The following is a 19,513-nucleotide window of genomic DNA, read 5'->3' as shown; positions in this document are numbered from 1 at the left end:
CTATTCTAATTACATATTGAGTTACATATAGTTTCTTGAGATAGAGGAAAGGACCGTAAGTCACGAAGGGTCAATATGTCTATTGTACTTTAGTAAATCTTAAAGTATATAACTAGCTTGTATGAAGTTGTTATGTTTGGAATTTGGACCTGAAGTCGCTATAAAGAAAAACATCTCTATAACAGATTATTTATTAGCAAAATTCAATGCTGTTAATTTATTGATAATGGCTCTGTAGTCAGGATATGCTGTATCAAAAGATTGGAACTAGTCTCTCTTTTATTAGTAATGAGTGTTGTTAGAGTTTCAAGTGCTAATGCATAATTATTGCAAACTATTAACAGTTACTAATGTATCATACTATTAATATCATTATTAAAATTAAGTTGATTCTCTAATGACTAGATAAAATAAATATTAGGCTGGAATTCTGTTACTTAAACTTGTAAATATTGATTTGAAAATTATTGTAAAGAATCTTTGAATACTATAATATATAAATTCAATGTTGTTAAAGAGCTTTTGAAAGTAGACTCACAAATTGATTTTATAGGATAAGGCATTTTGATAATTTTTGCCCATTCTATCCATTTTTTTTTTGCATTGAGTAAAAGCAGAGCCTGTACTTTATTTGGATATGTAAGAAGCATTCTCTTTTAATTAAGAATATATAAAATCACAATTAATGCATGTCTACTTTATACTATTATTTTTATGTAGCTAACAAAATGTCATAAGACCAATCAAATTATTGTACTTTGCTTTAACTAACCCAGTATTGTTTATAAGCTGACTTTTGAAAAATTTCAGGGATACGTGATTTTAAATTTTTCAATAGTGACTAAACTACGTTAATAGTAATCAAAACTAGATTATTTTAAATGTAGCAACTGAATTGATTTTGTGTTTTTTCTGCCTCTTTGTATCCTCGTTAATAAGAGAGTAAAGTCAGCAGTTGAACTGAGGAAGGAGGAGACCATAGCCCCGTTAGAGATTAAGGATGACATGCAGAGCAATATAAAGCAGGTGATGTTTCAGAAAGCAAGGGAGCTGGAGCGTCAGATGACTGCGCACAGCGAGACTGAGGAACGCACCTCTGTGAAAGAAAATATAGATACCATCTTAGACAACCTGCAGACCAAGCGCAGTGTGAAAGAGCTCTCTCACTCTCTCATTGAAGCATCTAGGAAAGCTGGCATTACTTACATTGTTTATCCCAAGAAAAAGAAGTTGAAACAGAAGAAAGGATTGAAACTCAGTAAACTTACGATGGTGTATGATGAGTTGTCCAAGCCTCCAAAAACTATTACAAGGTCTCGTTTCATCAGTAATTGTTTTAGTTTAAGAAATACGTCATGGTTTTCACCTTAACTTTATAATTTCACCCATTTGAGTTATTATTTTATTCTGCACTGAAAATATGCCGAATTCTTAAAGGACAACTCCTTATATCTCGATATATAGATATTTAATAATATAAATATGTGAATGATTCAAACTATAATTTAGAAGTGGGGCTGATTTAAGGACATGAAGTGAGACTAAGTTAATTTGATGGCTAAATGAAATCTTTCAATGGGAAGAAATAAAATCTACCTGGAGCTGGCCTGGGGCACAGCAGTTAAGTTCACATGCTCCGCTTTGGCAGTCTGGAGTTTGTGGGTTCAGATCCGGGGTGCGGATCTACACACCACTCATCAATCCATGCTGTGGTGGCATCCCACATACAAAGTAGAGGAAGATTGGTACAGATGTCAGCTGAGCGACAATCTTCCTCAAGCAAAAAGAGGATGATTGGCAACAGATTTTTTAGCTCAGGGCCAATCTTCCTCACCATAGAAAAGAAAAGAAAAGAAAAGAAAAAAGAAAAAAACTACCAAGTTATTTTTCTGAAGGGATTTGGCACCAAAGAGCAAACTGCTGCTCCAAACAAATACCACCCATTCAAAAGTTGAAATGAATTGTTGGAATGTAACTGTTTTCATATTTTAAACTATTGAATTGAGTAATAAATCTAGATAGACAAACTGTTTTTTGTATGTTATGAGCCCTTACTGAGGGTTCAACATACAGAAATAGTTTTTCTCCTTACTTGGAGGTAATCGTATCTAGCATGTTTAAAAATGTGGAGTACCTAAAATAACAATAACTGAAATTCCAGAAAGGTTCATATTTAAGTGTTCAGAACATAAATTTCTTATAACCCAAGTGTGGTGCAAAACAGTTTCCAAAAAGCTCTGGGCTTTATTTCTTTTTAGATATCCTCAGATGACAAAACATTTTATTAAACTCAAGCCCTTTTGAAAAGTAAAGACTTTGCTGGTGATGAGAATCATAAATGTGTTGTTCTCTTTATTGTTGTAAAGATTTACTGATTCTGAAAAAGGGTTAATTGTATTTTGGTGGGGTGACACTGTCCCTTGAAAGACTGGGGAATAACTCTATGTAAGTGTGAGTGACAGAGTAGAACAGAGACCAGCCCTAGTGGGGATGCCATGCAAGTCCTGAATTCTCTGCGCTCTACTTGTGCTTGTTTCCCCTGCAACAAATGTAATATCTAAAACCTTTTTTGTTAGCTTGTCTTTAGAAGACTTGGGGTAGGTTTTTCTAAGTTGACAAATGTTTCAGATCAGAACTAGAAGGTTGCTTATACAGTTTCGATACATTTTCTGACTTCAAAGTACTAGGCATCTTCACCATCCCAGAGCACCATTTTTGGCCATGACTAAAGTGGCTTCTATCTCTAGAAAGGATGTAAGCAAATGAAACAGTACTTTGGTGGGGTCTTTTACTGCTTTCTCACCCTTTATCATTTTGATCATGCAGTTTCACCATTTAAAGAGGTTTTTGCCTTTTGATAACTGAATTTGAAATTTGTATATACTGCCAACAGGTGGAACAGGGGCCTAGGATGAGACTTCTGGTGGAGAAAGTAAAACAAACTGTGGGAGTATTTATCTAAGATAACACGTTAGTACGGCATTCCTAACTCCTTTTTTTCAAAAATCTGAACTTAAATTAATTTACCACGAAAATGTAGCTATGAAATAATTGCTATTTTAAAACAAGTTTATGGAGCAACTTTAAAAATGGTTTTATTCCTACAGTTTGAGATCTTTTTTCACGAATCTTAACTTGGTTCACACAGAAATATCCTTTTTACCATTTTCTATCCCACCTTTAAGCTTGTTTAATCACACTCATTCTGGCTGGCTCCCTTTCCTGGTTAGGAGCAGACGGTGTACATACTCATATATCAAGTCAAATCTTGACTGTGGAAAGTAAGTCCCGGTGCAGGCCCTTTGGGCTGGTTCAAGACCCAGACCCATACACTTCCCTTCAGTCCCTTTACAATAGGGTACCCCTCCTGCCTCTCCCCTCAGCTAGGTCATAGCAGGATGCCATGTGTCTGCAACAACTTTGCAGCTTCACCGTTTCTCTGGAAGTTTCCCTTGGCTTTGGTCTCTGAGCCCAATACTGATGGACCAGCCAGTGAGGGACTGTTGGAGACCTTCCTCAGCAGCTCAGTGACGCAGCAGGAAGCCGTGCTTATTGGTGGCTCCTGGCCCGCCTTGGCTCCCTTATACCCACTGCCTTCTCTCTTACCTGGACTTCTGTGAATTGCTGGACTCTTGGATCTCCGCAAGCATCCTGCCTTCCAGGACTGAGTAGCATGCCTGCTCTGAGATCCAGGCTAGCCCTTTTGCGAATGGCTGTCCATCCCTGTGAATGCGTCTCCTTGGGCCCTTTTCTAGAATAACTGACCTTAGTCCTAACTTCCACTATCAAAACTTCCAAATTCAACCAACTCCTGAAAACAAATCTATGGTCTCAGTCCTGGTTTTCTTGGCCCGTTTTTCTGCCACTACATTTCCAAGAGAGGCAGAATTTATTTTCTCCCAAGCAGGAGGTTACATCCTTTCTTTAGTGCCACTCATCTGTAATTTCCCTGATGGTCTTTCTGGTGTACTGTCTTGATGGGTGGTGGTATCGAATGGAATGGAGGCAGTGCCAGAGATTTCCACTTGACCCTTACTGCCATTCTCTCCTTCACCATATAATTTATGTTGTTAAGTGGATTCATTCCCATCACACAGTCTTGGACTAGGGAAATTATTGTGGGATAAGTCCATGTCTCACTAGATCCACTCTTAGATGGTTTCAGGTCAGAATTATTTATTTCACTTGACCTTCATAATTCCCTGATTTGATTGATGGACTTCAGTGGCATCCACAGTGGCTATCTGTGGATCAGCATAAGTTTAGAGTCAGTATCTAGTACCCCCCAGAAGATTTGGGCATTTCCTCCTTCCCAGACCTTTGGAAGGTTTTGGGAAAAATTCACTGAATACGCCACGCCATGTTGCAGGATCTTTTCTCAGTGGGACCAGGCCTGGCCTTCCTGTCAAGTGAGAGATTTGGGGCTGTGAACTGGCTTAGGTCTGAGAGCTGAGTAGGAGGTTGTGAACCCCCACTATAGCTGGTTAGGCTTACGCCCAGACCTAGAAGTTTTTCACCTATGTAAGTCAAAGAACACCTGAGCAGGCTGCCCATCTAGCTCATGTCTAAGGACCTGTAGTCATTTAGTTATTGCCACAGATCCCTGTGGGTTAAAATTCTCTGATTAGCATTCTGTCCCTGTGGTTTAGTGTGGTAATTGTGTCTACCATATCCAGCTGATACACCAGAAATCTGTGTTTAACAAGTCTTCCAGGTGACTCTGATGCTTGCTAAAGTTTGAGAATCACTCAGAGTATGCCAGGGAAGTTCTAGCCAAGGCTGCACTGGCAAGGGCTGGCAGCCACCGATCCAAGGCCAGCTTCACGGAGGAGAGTGAGGGACTCTAGTGGATGTAGCTCCATGAGAGGGTTCAGGAAGTCACAGCTGAGTGATTTGGGGAAGTGCTTCAATCAGATCTGATACAGCGTATGCGGCAATGTCACAGTGTCGTCATTGAAGGATATTTATGCAGGAGAGAGTTGAGTTTCTCAGACTCGGGAAGCTCACAGTCTCTCAGCCAGTCTCCTCTGTCAAGGGAAGATGAGTGGAATTTGGAGATTCAAAATTCTCAGCCTCATTCGTCCCTGCTCAAATGTTGGCTTCCCCTATTTCAGTTTCCTCTTCCTTTCCTAGTAGCTTCATTACCTGGGTGCTCAAAAGTTGGGAGATTTGGGAATTTAGTAGGTACTGGACCTTCTCTTTTGGTCTGAAAGAAGTCAAATGAGTCCACAATTTTTATAATCATTAATGTTGTCCTAGTGACTAAGTGGTAGCTGCTTGATCTCCCGCTGCCTTGCCCTCCACCTGAATATCACCTGCTAACACTGGTGATAATTTGAGAAGTTTTGATACCACAACATACCATGGATTACTTGTGTCCTGTTTCATCCCAGCAAGAAGTTTATCCCAGGCTCCTTTTGTGTGTGTATTTCTTGGGTCCACCTCTGGTACCAACTACTTGATCAGTCAGGGTCTGGTTAGTAAGCAGATAGTACTCTCAATTTAGGATAATTCTAAGAAAGCATAATAAAGGGGCAATTTATGAAGATGGCAGGGCACAGGAAAACCACAAATGATAATGTAGTATCCTGGGGCTAGAAACAATAGAGCCATTTTCTACCCCTAAGTCTGAGAGGACAAAAAGAGGGAGTGATTACTCGACTCCGCAAGAAAAGAGTTGTGTAGAAAGGGTTTCCTTGCAAGAAGCAGTGATCTTTGGTCACTTGGTCTTTGGTCAAAGATCATAGCCAGTTTGAAGCAACCCTTCAGCAAGGAGCCAGAGGAATAAATACCTTGACATCACTCTCCTCCTTCCCTCTTCAGGGTTCCTGATTGGACATACTTAGAAGACAGAGAGCGAGCAATCCTGTGGACATAGTCTGTACAGATTAGTGCCCCAGGGCAGAGAGCGAGGCAGAGAAGGGTAGAGATGAATGTGGAAGTGGAAACAAAATGTGTCTGGCATAAAAACCTTTTCTAAAGTGATGTTTAATCAGAAATATGTATTGAGAAGGAGCCATGAGAAGGAGCCAGCCAGTCACAAGAGCTGGAAAGTGCAATAGCCTTGAGGCTTACTCTTGGATGATATGGCTGGAAAACTAGGAGAGGAGAGTAGTGTTACCAGAGATATATGCTGTGGCCACATCATGTAGAGTCTTTTAGACCATGGAGAAAAGCTTGATTTGCATTTTTAGAGGGAGTGACATGATCTGATTTACAGTTGCTAAAAGCAAAAACATGCCGGCTGCCGTGTCGAGGATGGATGAGACGACGAACAGGAGCAGAAGCGGGGAATTAAGAAGTTATTGTACTCTAGGCAGAAGAGAGATGGCAGCTTGCACTAGAATGTGGGGAGGAGTGGAGAGTGTCATAAAGTTAGGGAAGAGAAGGATGCTGACTTTTCTCACTTTTATTCTCTGACTGTTTAGCACTAGGTCTTTCTTATAATACGCACTCAGTAAATATTATTGAAACGATGGGGTTTACATTTGTTTTCTTCCAAAAGAATGTGTTTATTCTATCTCCTGTGTCTAGTACAGTACCGGTCATATGGTAAATGTTACTGAATGAAATCTGTGTGGGAAATGGAGAATTTGAGGAGGATAATCCTAGAAATGTAGCATTTGAAAGCATATTACGTGTAGTCTAATTTGATAGCCTGCTAAAGAAGGGTGAAGGCTGGGATGTTCTCTTGGTAGGCTGCTGTGGAGTTCAATCTTTCCTTCTTGCTTCCTCAACTTCATGTCCTATCCAACCTCTTGGATGGTGTTTCCTTTCTCATATTGAGTTTTATCTCCTGCATTCTCCATTGTAATTCCTCTGGTTGGGGGTGCGGGTGTAAATTAACCTCGAAAGGAGTTCTGATCCCTTGTTTCGGTACTCTAGGGAGAATTCATCCTTAGTAACAGTCTTTGCTTCCGTAGACTCTACGGAGATTCTTCATATGGTGTTACAATTTTAATAAATGAACAGGAGTACTTGGGTTGCATAAAAGTAGCATGTAATTTTATTTCAATAACAGGAATATAGTGCTTTTGTTTGTGGGTGAGTTGATTTATTGATTATAAAAATAATTATATTTCTGTAATTTAAAAATCACTCTCTTAAAACCTAGATCAATGTCTCATGGAGTCCTTCCTGGACAGAAGAAACATTCGCTCAAAGTCCCAGTACATGAACGTCTGTATCAGTGTCCCAGCCTACCTATGTGTTTAAATTTTGACAAATTTGCCCAAAGTAAGGGAGGAATTCCAGAAAATAGCAACCCTCGAACATGGGCTCTTGGGATGTTCTCTCAGCATAAACGTCAGAAGACAACTACCGCAGAGAAAGCTGTTAAAATATCTGCTCATAAGGAGCTAGCTGAAGGAGTGAAAGGACCACTGAAACTAGAATTGAGCGATTCTTTGAAGTCTGATCTTCCTCTAGAGGTCATTAAACATTACGAATCCGAAGTGGAGATCTTGACTAAAGAAATAAATGATAAGACAAAATATCCTGCATTTTCATATTGTAGGCGTGGAGCTATTTACAGGAAACTGGGAAAGTTACAGAGTGCCATGAATGATCTACAGGCAGTAAGTTTTATTTAATCAAAATAACAATATTAACAATTTATGCTTCCTTATAGTTATATAGATAATTTTTACTAGAATTTTGAACAATAAATATTTGTAGTATACATGTGGGGATTGTGAAATTATAATTATTGGCATTTTCAAATAATTTATGTTAGAAACCCTAGATTTTGTTTGTCAGATTGGGAGTTACTATTTTATGCTATACACACACAAAGACTTTGGGATCAATAGTGTTTGAAAAATTTATTTGATAGCATATCTTCCTTTAATAAATCAACTTTAGTTGAATTTATGCATATATTTTCTAGGCTATACTCTTGGAGCCATTGTTTCTCAATGCCTATTGGCACCGACATTTCATTTATCTTTTCCAAGACAAAATTAATGATGCTTTGGATGACTTGAATTATATAAACAAACATAATAAAAATAATGCAGGTGGGTTATCTTTGCAGATGGCTTTATTACTTACATCTTTACTTAAGCTTTGACCATTTAGTGATATTATAAAGATACATAAATCAATAGATATAAGTCTCCAAAAATGGTTGTGAGTTTCCTAAGTTAACTGTATTCTTGATATTGTAAACTTAGGACTTCTATGATCCTATATCGTTTTCAAAATATTCATCATGATTTGAAATGCTAATGTACTTGGTATACATTACAGTAAATTGGTTCTTTACTGCTCATCCTACAAGAAGAATACGAACTTAAAAATTTTAGTTATAGAAGTGATTCACAAAGCTTTTCCTGACCATGAATCTCTGAATTAGAGTTGTAGTGTTCCTAAGACTTCTCAGTTGGTTGAAATCTATACATTTACCCTGATGTACCGTCCTCTCACCGACTTGAACGACTGAACATGGAACTTTTGGGGAATGAGAAAATGTCATAGTCATCTTTTTGTCCCCAGCACCCCAAACATACCCCTAGAATATAACATGAACTTAATAAATGTTTTTTGATCTATGCTGATCTCTGTAAAAGTCCATAAAATTTTGTGGTATCAAAATCTTACTTTTTATTGTGAACATTAAAAGATTATGAAATGTTTCAGACATACGAAAAGGTAACAGGTAATTTTTGTCACTTCAAATTGAAATTGAAAGTGCTTCTAACAATAAATGAGTATTTATCTTGCCCTTGAGAATAAATTTTGCATCGTTGAAATTAAAAAAAAAATCTTAAATGATTAAGAAAGTATAATAGATAAAGATTATCCTAAGACTACATTTTTGGAGAGAGAGGGATTAATCTTTTAAAATTATTGTAGGTAATGGAAGGACTGTGACACTAAATTTTACCTTTTTAATTTTTATTAGGGGCATATTTGTCAAAGGCAGAAATTTTCAGGAGAAAAGAAGACATTACTTTGGCAATTCTAAACTATACCCAGGCAATTAAGTGTAAGCCCATGGATGCTGATATGTATTTCAGGAGGGGTGAGATGCATGAAATAGCAAACAAAGTGTTGGCCATTGATGACTTTTCTAAAGTAAGCTGTATCACATAAAGCTACCATCGATGTATTTTAAATCATAAGATTCTCATCTTAATACAGAAATTGTTGATTCTTTCATATAGGTTATATAATCAAAGTTAATTTACTATAGATTATGACCTACAGCATTCCTTACTGGAATTGATATTAACACCATGTCAATGATGTTTTTTATTATTAGTGGATGAATGGATTTATGTCAAAGGGTTGGGTGTGGGAGCGTCAAGACAACTCAGCTGTCTCCTCTTGAACAATGAAACAGTGGTTAAAGAAACCTTTGAAAATTGTTTCTTCCCTTCAAACAATAGAGAAAATGATTTTCCACTTCTTGACTCTTGAGATATAGCTGATTCTCTTCTGCAGCGAACTGTCTGCTCTCAAAGAGCTGTGCTCACTGGCTCGTTCATTCATTCATTCATTCACAAATATTTCTTGACTAAGACACTGTATACTGTAGTGGATAAATCTTGGTGAATAAAACAGACATGTTTCCTGCTTACGTGGAGGCTATAGTTTAAAGGACTGATATTTAAGAAAGAAATACATACATAAATATATAATTACAAATTATGATGAGTGCTATGAAGGAGATAAAGATGATGGGGGAGGTAATTTATATTTGGTTGGGTGATATCAGGGAATTCCCTTGGGGAGGTGAATTTATAGCTAAATTGTACTTGGAAGCTAGAGTCAGGCAAAATATTCCCCTCATTGCAGCAGAACAGTAACCTTGATCTCTTGCCTTTTAGCTCTAAATTCTTAGTACAATGGAGAATTTAGAAGTTATTTAAATAATTTAGCTTTCCATGTTACTAGCCACCCTGTTTCTTAATCTGTGATAGCCACATACTTGACATTCTTTTGGTTCCAGAGAATATTTTAAGTTTTGGTAACTTCTGGTCTAAAAGTGGCCAAAAATCTCTTTTGAAGATATTGAAATTTTAGATTATCTATTCTGTTCATTTCCTCCATCTGGCACTAATGGTTTAAAATTAATGCAGCAACTTGAGGTCAAACAAGCTTTTTTTTTTTCCTGTTTTAAAATATTTGGTAATCTTTGTGCTTCAATTTTTCCCCCCGCTATCAAAAGGCACGGAGCTTTACAACTGCGTAAACAGGGATTTAACGTGTTCACTCTGTTGCCCTGTACGTCAATGTGCAATGAATGAACCATGCCAACACCAATTCTTTCTTTCCACGTTTTAGGGACTAGGTTAATCCATATTTGATTTGATTGACTCAGCTGTGATGTGGTCTAATATGTATCATCTTTAATTGGGATAAAATGCTGTGATAGATCCAACGTAACCCTACTCTAGTTGAACAATTTGCTTATGAAGTTTTATCAGTAAAAATTTTAGTGGGCAAAGCCTTGGCTTCTTGTATATGCTGTTCGGTTTTTCTCTTTCAGAAAACCTCCCCTTTCTAGAATTTGATGATAATAGACTTTCTAAAGACATGGTCTTTAAATACAAATCTGAAAGTTTTGGTATCCTAAAGTAGTTTGCTCTTTTGTAATCTGAAGTTAAAAATGTGGTTGTAGTACACTTAATTTGCTATGGGATTATATACTTTATGGTTTTTTTTTCATTGTGTGATATGTTTTTGTGTCTCCCCTCTACCCTCACACCCCATGTAGTGTATTTTTTATGATCCCAAAAGAACAGATGCCTTAATGAAACGTGGGATGTTTTACTATGAAAATGAAAACTGGATTGCAGCCACACAGGATTTCACAGCCTTGTTAGGTATAGATCCCCAAAATTCTCAAGCAAGGTGAGAATTATGTTAGATGTAGTTTTTGAAATTATTATTTTTTTTGAAATACATTCTCAGGAAAGAATATTGCTTGAAATACATCAGACAGCCCTTGAAAAATAGTGAATCAATTTTAGTGCAACCTGTGAGTGAAAACCTTTACCTACACCCTAACAGTAGTGGGTAATTTAATTTAATAGGCATAAAATGACAATTTAGAGTTGTTTCATTTGCATTTCCTGAATATTAGTTACATTATCAATTTTTAAACTATTGGCCTGTATGTTTTTCTTGAATTTCTTTTTCATATTCTTTGTATTCATTGAGTACCAAGAGCTGTTCACATAGGGTTCTGTGACATCTTGTTGTAACTTGGATGGTAAACTTTATTCTTCCACCCTTATTGTGCATACTAAAACTCTTATTTTGTTGCTTTTCTTTTAATCTAAGTTTTGTTTCGAAGAAGTTTAAAAATGGATGTGTATTCATACTTGCTCTTCTTTTCACTCACAAGTTTTGTTCAGTGTTAAAATTTTTATAGTAAAATAAAGCATGCATCAAGAAAAGTGTACAAAATACAAATGTACAGATTAATGACTTAGGACAATGCAAATACCCGTGTAACCATCACCAGGTCAGGAAACGTTTCTAGCCCCCTGGAGAGCCCCTTGTGCCTTTGCCTCCCCACCGATGGTAGCCACTGTCCTGACTTTTATTTTATTTTATTTATTTCCTCTCTCTCTCTTTTTGTTTTTTTTTTTTTGAGGAAGATTAGCCCTGAGTTAACTACTGCCAGTCCTCCTCTTTTTTTTGCTGAGGAAGCCTGGCCCTGAGCTAACATACGTGCCCATCTTCCTCCACTTTATATGTGGGACGCCTACCACACCATGGCATGCCAAGCAGTGCCATGTCCTTACCCGGGATCCAAACCAGCGAACCCCGGGCTGCCGAGAAGCGGAACATATGCACTTAACTGCTGTGCCACCGGGCCGACCCCCTGACTTTTATTTCAACCACTTCCCTGTAGTTCTCTGTGGTTTCTTCACATAAGTATGTGTCCCTAAACCTTAATAGTTTAGTTTTGCCTGTTTTTTTGAACTTTCTGTAAATAGAATCATACGGTAGTATTCTTTCACTTCTAGCTTCTTTCACTGAATATTACATCCTATTACATTTGGCTCTAGTTTGCTCATTTTATATTTTGTATAATCAGTTACATGAACATGTTACAATTTGCTTATCCAGGCTACTGTTGATGGACATTTGAGTGTTTCTAGTTTTTGGTGATTATGAATACTGTTTCCTTCAACATTCTTGTACCTATCTCTTGGTAAACACACATATTTGTTTCTGTTGGATGTACAACTAGGAGTGGAATGTCTGGTTCATAGGGGATGCGAGTGTTCAGCAGTAGGGCCAAACTAATTTTCCAAAGTGATTGTACTAACAGCAGTGTGTGTGGGTTCCACGCAGCACTAGGTATTATTATGACTCAAATTTTAGCATGCTAGTGGGAGTGTAGTATTATCTCATTGTTTGAATTTTCATTTTCCTAGTTACTAACATGATTGTGCCTTCTTCATGTATTTATTAACCATTTGGATTTCCTTTTTTGTCATTCAGGTCTCTTGGGTTTCTGTCTTTTTTTTCTTATTAATTTACATGAATTCTTATATATTCTTGATATGGGCCCTTTGTTGGTTATATTTGCGGCAATTTCCCCCCCCCCCGCCATTCTGTTATTACACTCCTTAAATATTGTCTTTGGTCAACAGAGTTCTTAAATGTAATATAGTCTGATTTATCAATGTTTTTCTTTAAGGTTAGTGCTCTTTGTATTCTATAAGAAAGTTTTTTCCTACTCCTATGTCATGTAGATGTTCTATCTGATCTTCCAGAAGGTTTATTGTTTGTTTTTAAAATTAGATTTACAATATACCTGGAGTCAATTTTTGTATATACTGTGAAGCAGGGACCAGATTTCATTTTTTCCATTTGCATATCTGATTTTCCCAGAAACATTTAATAGAAAGGCTATCCCTTCCTCATTACTTTGCAGCATTACCTTTGTAAGAAATGAGGATCCACATATGGACGCATCTGTTTCTGAGTCCCTTTTTCCACTTTTTTGCCTTTTTGTCTATCCTTGCATCAGTACTATATTGTCTTAAATACTATAGTTTCATAATACGTCTTGAAGTCCAGTAGAACAATTCTTTTGATCTTTGAAAATTGTCAGAGATTTCCTTGACTTTTTCCATTTCCAAATATATTGGTTTGGGTTGAAATATATGAAAATTGACTTCTTTATAGATCAAAATAGTCAAATTTCACAATTTCATATGGTTTAACCCAATAGAATCAGCATGTCAACTTCCATGTTAACTCCTTTGTGTTTTGATTGGGGTTGCGGTGAATTTATAGACCTACAGTGGAAAATTGACATCCTAACAATATTGAGTCTTTTCATCTATGCATGTGGTACATCCTTCCATTTCTTTAGATCTTAAGTCCTTTTACTCAATAATATTTCATAGTTTCTGTAAAGAAGACTTATATACATCTTTTGCTTGATTTGTTCCTGGATATTTGGTATTGCTCAGTGTTATTTTAGGTACTAATTTAGTGTAATTTTATTTGTAACTTTTTGTTGCTGATATATAGAAATACAATTGATAAAGGTATATTGACCTTGTAACATATATAGCATTCTTGTTAAACTTATGAAATCTAATAATTTATCTGTAGATTCTGTTGGATTTGCTCCATATGCAAACATATCATCTGTAAAACAGACTAGTTTTATTTTCCAATCTTTATACCTTTTACACCTTCCACCCCATTCTTTCCTTATCGTATTCTTGAACAGAAATTTGATAGGAGGCATCCTTGTCTTGTTCCCAGTCTCAAAGGGAAAGATGTCAACATTTTACTCTCAGATATTATGGCTAATATATGCATGTTATATGTTTCTTCAATCTTTTATTTTTAAACTTTTTGTATTACTTTTGTTTTAAAAATGTCTCTGGAAGACGGTATGTAGTGGAATCTTGTTTTTTAACCAGGTCGACAATGTTTGTCGTGTTTGGTCCATTTGTATTTTCCCCTGCATCTATCATCTTCTATCTAGAAGAATTTTCCTTCCGTATTTCCCTTTACTTTAGGGCCAATCTTCTAGTAACAAGTCATTTGAACTTTTGTTTGAAAATATCTTTATTACCTTTGTTCTTTTTTTTTTTTTTAAAGATTTTATTTTTTTCCTTTTTCTCCCCAAAGCCCCCCGGTTCATAGTTGTATATTCTCAGTTGTGGGTCCTCCCAGTTGTGGCATGTGGGACACCGCCCCAGCGTGGCTCCATGAGCGGTGCCATGTCCGCACCCAGGATTCGAACCGACGAAACCCTGGGCTGCCTGCAGCGGAGTGTGAAAACTTAACCACTCGGCCACGGGGCCGGCCCCTATTACCTTTGTTCTTAAAGATTGTCTCTGCCTTTCTGCTCAGTATGGAATCCTAGATTGGCAGTTATTTTCTTTTAGCACTTTAAATGCATTTCAATTCAGTGTCATCGAGATTTTTTTTAGTGAAGAAATCAGTGGTTAATCAGTGCCTTTGAAGGTCGTGTATCTTTTTCCTTGGTTGCTTCTAAACTTTCCTCATTATCTTTGGGTTTCAACAGTTTTGCTGTGTTGTGCATAGGAGTGCTTTTCTTTTTTCTTACTGTGTTTATGGTTCATAGAATTTCATGAATTTGTGGTTTAAAGTCTTCAGGAGTATTAAAAAATTCTCAGCCATTGTCTTGTCTAATATTGCTTCTGACACATTCTTTCCTTTTCTTCTGTGATTCTAATTATATGTGTGTCAAGCCTTCTCACTATATCCTTTGGTTTCATACCATCCCTTCTGTATCTTCCATTTTTTTTGGTCTCTTTCTGATTCATTTTGGATATTTTCTTCTGACCTCTCTTCTAGGTCACTAATTCTCTCCAGCTGTGTCTAATATGTGATTTAGCTCCTCCATTAGTTTCTTAATTCCAGTCATAGTTTTCGGTTCTAGGTTTTTCATTTTGTTCTTTTTTAAAGGTTCCAGTTCTTGGCCAAAATTCTCAATTTTGTCTTGTATGTTCTTGAACATTATAGGTGCAGTTATTTAAAAATGTGTGTGGCAACTCCTACATATCTATGGCTCCAATAGGCTTATTTCTATTATCTCTCATTTTTTTAAAAAAATTTTTTATTGAGGAATAATTGACATGGAACATTATATTGGCTTCAGGTGTATGACATAATGACTTGATATCTGTATACATTGAGAAACAATCCCTCAAATAGTCTAGTTACCGTCCATCATCATACAAAGTTAGCTTTCAGGATTTACTCTATTGGCAAGCTTCAAGGATTCTCTACAATGTTATTGACTACAGTCACCAAGCTGTACATTATAGTCCCATGACTTGTTTATTTTATAAGTGAAAGTTTGTGTCTCTTGACCCACTTTACCCATTTTACCCAGTCCCCAAGCTCCTTCCCCTCTGGCAACCACTGTTCTGTTCTCTGTATCTATGATTTTGGTTTTGTTTGTTCATTTGTTTTGTTTTATAGATTCCACATGTAAGTCAAATCAGATGGTATTTATCTTTCTCTGTCTGACTTATTTTCCTTAGCATAATTCCCTCAAGTTCCAACCATGTTGTTGCAAATGGCAAGACTTCATCCTTTTTTATGGCTGAGTAGTATTCCATTGTATATATACCACATCTTTTTTATCCATTTATCCATTGGTAGACACTTAGGTTGTTTCCAGATCTTGGCTACTGTAAATAACACTGCAATGAACATAGCATTCATATATCTTTTCAAATTAGTGCTTTTGTTTTCTTCAGATAAATACCCAGAAGTGGAAGTGCTAAATCGTATGGTAATTCTATTTTTAATTTGTGTGTGTGTGTGTGTGTGAGGAAGATTGGCCCTGAGCTAACATCTGTTGCCAATCTTCCTCTATTTTTGCTTGAGGAAGATTGTTGCTGAGCTAACGTCTGTGCCAGTCTGCCTCTATTTTGTATGTGGAATGCCACCACATCCTTGTGCTATGTGTACTTGATGTGCTATGTGTAGGTCCGCACCTGGGACCTGAACCTGTGAGCCCTGGGCTGCTGAAGTGGAGCATGCAAACTTAACCACTAAGCCACTGGGCTGGCCCCCTATTTTTAATTTTTTGAGAAAACTCCGTACTGTTTTCCATACTGGATGAACCAATTTACATTCTCACCAACAGTGCATGAGGGTTCCCTTTTCTCCACATCTTACCGAGACTTATTATTTCTTGTCTTTTTGATAACAGTCATTCTGATGGGCACAAGGTGATATCTCACTGTGGTTTTGATTTGCAGTTCCCTGATGATTAGTGATGTTGAGGATCTTTCCATGTGCCTGTTGGCATCTGTGTGTCTTTGGGAAAATGTCTATTCAGATCCTCTGCCCATTTTTTGTTGGATTTTTTTTTTTTTTTTTTTTTTGCTATTGAGTTGTATGAGTTCCTTACATACTTTGGATATTAACTCCTTATCAGATACATGATTTGTAAATATTTTCTTCCATCCAGTGGGTTGGTCTTTTCATTTTGCTGATGATTTCCTGAGCTGTGCAGAAAGAAGCTTTTTAGTCGGATGTAGTTCCGCTTGTTTAGTTTTGCTTTTGTTGCCTTTGCTTTTGGAGTCAGAACCAAAAATTCATTGCCAAGACCTTTGTCAAGGAGCTTCCTGCCTATGTTTTCTTCTAGGAGTTTTACGGTTTCAGGTGTTACATTCGTCTTCATTCCACTTTGAGTTAGTTTTTGTGTATGGTGTAAGAGAGTGGTCTAGTTTCATTTGTATTCTCTCTCATCTTTGCTGGATTTTATTCTTGTAGTTTTTTCCTCCTTGTATGCCTGGTTATGTTTTACTGTACATATATCATTACATTTGAAAAATTGTTTTTTTGGAAAAACCCCAAAGGCCCAGAATGATGTTATCTTCCTCTAGGGAGGATTCACGCTTGCTTTCCACAGGAGCCAAAGGGCGCTAGCAATCCAGCATCTCTCCTTAGTCCATTTTCATGGATCGAGAGGATTCCAAGATGAGCTGCAGCTCCATAAGGACCTGTCTGTTTCCAGTGGCTCTTTACACTTTACATGTTGCTCTTTGTGGCTGCAACCTACAAGGAGTGGAGGTTCCTCAAGGCCCGTCCTTCTTGATGAGTCCTAGACTGCAGTGCCTAGCCAGTAGCCCTGTGAAACTCTCAGTACCACCAACCTGTTATTTTCCCCCTTCAAGACAGGCAAATAGCCTCGTTGGAAAAGCAGCTTCAAAAGCCAGCCTAATCTCCTTTGCACTCCATCCTCTTCCACATCCTTTCCTGGTAATTTTTACTTTCTTGCAGCTCTCCAATATTTTCTACCATGTATTTTTTCACATTTAGCACATCTTTTCTAGTTGTCATCAGTAGGAAAGTTGGTTTGAATTACCTGGTCTTTCATTATTGGTAGCAGAAATCTTCACTTTTAATATTTTCTATTGCTCCAGTAATAAACTCAATTATTTCTACTCAGAGTTGGGAAAACTTAATGATTCAATTTCTTTGTCTTTTAACTCTTTTTTAACAAGAAGTTAATTTTTTATTATAGAAACAACACATTTCCATGGGGAATGTTTGAAAAAAAATGTGAAAATATAAAGAAGAAATAAAAAAATCACAATTTTCTCTTAATGTTAATATTTAAGTAGTTATATACGCATGACATACAAAACATACTGTCTTTCTGCAAAACTAAAGTCACATCACATATTTTAATATAAATTTTTCACTTATCATATATTGTGAGAATTTTCTCAAGGCATTAAATATGCTTCAGACTATGATTTTAATGGATTTATGATTTTTTCTTGTGGGTGCACCATAATTTATTTCATCACTGCCAGATATTTAGATCGCTTGCATTTATTCCTGATAGAAATAATGTATTGATGATCATCTGGTCATAAACTTTCATCTATGTCATTGATTACTTCTTTAGATTAAGTTCTTAGCTTTAGAATTACTGAGTTAAAGGGTATGGATATTTTTAATATTCTTAATAATTATTACCAAGTTGACATCTGAAATGTCCCCATCTACACTGTCACTATCGTTAAGGAGGAGGTCCATTTCCCAATACCTTCACCAATACTGAGTGTTCTATTTTTATAATCATTTAAAGTTTCAGCCAGTCTGATAATTAAAATAATATTTCACTATTTACGTTTCTGTAAGGCTGAACCAAAAATATATTTATTGACATTTTGAATAATTTTTCCTTTATTAGTCTTGTCTATATACTTTTTAAATTTAGATATCATCAAATTGTGCACTTTATGTGTGCATTTTTCTGTGTACAGTGTTTGTCATTTGCCTCATTAAAATTTGTATATTGTTTTTAATATAAAGAATTTAAAAATTGTGTTTAGCCAAATTTATTAGTCTTTTTCTATCAGTTTCTTCCTTTGCTCTTATGTTTAGAAATTCATTCTCTATTTTGGGATCAGATAACAGTTCACCTACAGTTGTATCTAATTATATAAAAGTTTAATTTTAAAAAATTTCAAACTTTAATCCATATACACTTTGTTTTATATATATTGTGAGGTAGGGATAACTTTTTTCCAAATAGAGAATCAATTATCCAATATTATTTGTTGCACAATCCTTTCACTATTGATTGGACATGCTAATTTTTCACATTAATTGCATACATATATGGTGATATATTTTTCTTTTCCATTGATCTATCTTCCTATTCTTGTATTAATATATCATTTTAATTGTTGTTTCAGGGAATGTACCTTCATTATTCTTTTTTTGTCTATATTTTCCTGGATTACGTATATTTCTTTCCCTTCCAGGTGAACTTTAGAATCACTTTCTTAAAAATATTTTAAAACATTAAAAAAATTTCAACCAAATATTTATAAATTTACAATAAACTTTAGTGGTTTTGTTCATATAGGTCCAGTACATTTTAGAGTAAATTTCAGTCCCAGTTTTTTTAAATATATTTTTTCTTGTATGAATGAGGTAGTTTTTCGTAGCATTTTATAAGTACTTATTTCTGTTAATTAAGAGAGTAATGCTTTTTTGAATCTTGAATTGTAATTGACCACCTTAATTAACTCCCTTATCTGTGCTGAAATATTTTTTGCTGATACTAATAGATTTTATATGTAGACAAGCCAATTAAATTCAAGTACTGTTAATTTTGTCTCTGAAATTTCAAAATTTATACTTCTAAACTTTTTATTTTGAAGTAAAATTCACCACTTGCCATTTAAAAGTGTACAACTCAGTGGCTATTGGTACATTTACAACATATTGTATCTCATTCCAGAATATTTTTGTTCTTTCTTTCTTTAGACTTAATTTTTTCGAGCAGTTTTAGGTTTAAGACAAAATTTAGAGGAAGGTAGAAAGATTTCCCAGATATCCCCTGGCTCTATATGTGCGTAGCCTCTCCCATTATCAACATCATTTAACAGAATGTCACACTTTTTACCAAAGATGAACCTACATTGATACATCATAATCACCCATCATCCATAGTTTACCTAAGGGTTCACTCTTGGTGTTGTATATTCTTTGGGTTAGGACAAATGTATAATGACAT

General features: G+C 36.0%; 1 protein-coding gene across 1 annotated transcript in view; it reads left to right on the top strand.

Annotated features, from left to right (window-relative positions):
• The window catches only part of TTC6 (tetratricopeptide repeat domain 6), a 190,463-nt gene that overhangs the window by 113,841 nt on the left and 57,109 nt on the right, over positions 1 to 19,513 (top strand). The window contains 5 exon segments of the mRNA XM_046649970.1: positions 940 to 1,313; positions 7,115 to 7,577; positions 7,889 to 8,018; positions 8,906 to 9,078; positions 10,724 to 10,860. Of these exon segments, the coding sequence (XP_046505926.1) occupies positions 940 to 1,313; positions 7,115 to 7,577; positions 7,889 to 8,018; positions 8,906 to 9,078; positions 10,724 to 10,860 (1,277 nt within the window).

This window comes from Equus quagga, chromosome 2 (genome assembly GCF_021613505.1).
Source record: "Equus quagga isolate Etosha38 chromosome 2, UCLA_HA_Equagga_1.0, whole genome shotgun sequence".
NCBI lineage: Eukaryota > Metazoa > Chordata > Mammalia > Perissodactyla > Equidae > Equus > Equus quagga.
The sequence above is the reverse complement of the archived record's forward strand: the minus strand, read 5'-3'. Positions and strand labels throughout refer to the sequence as shown.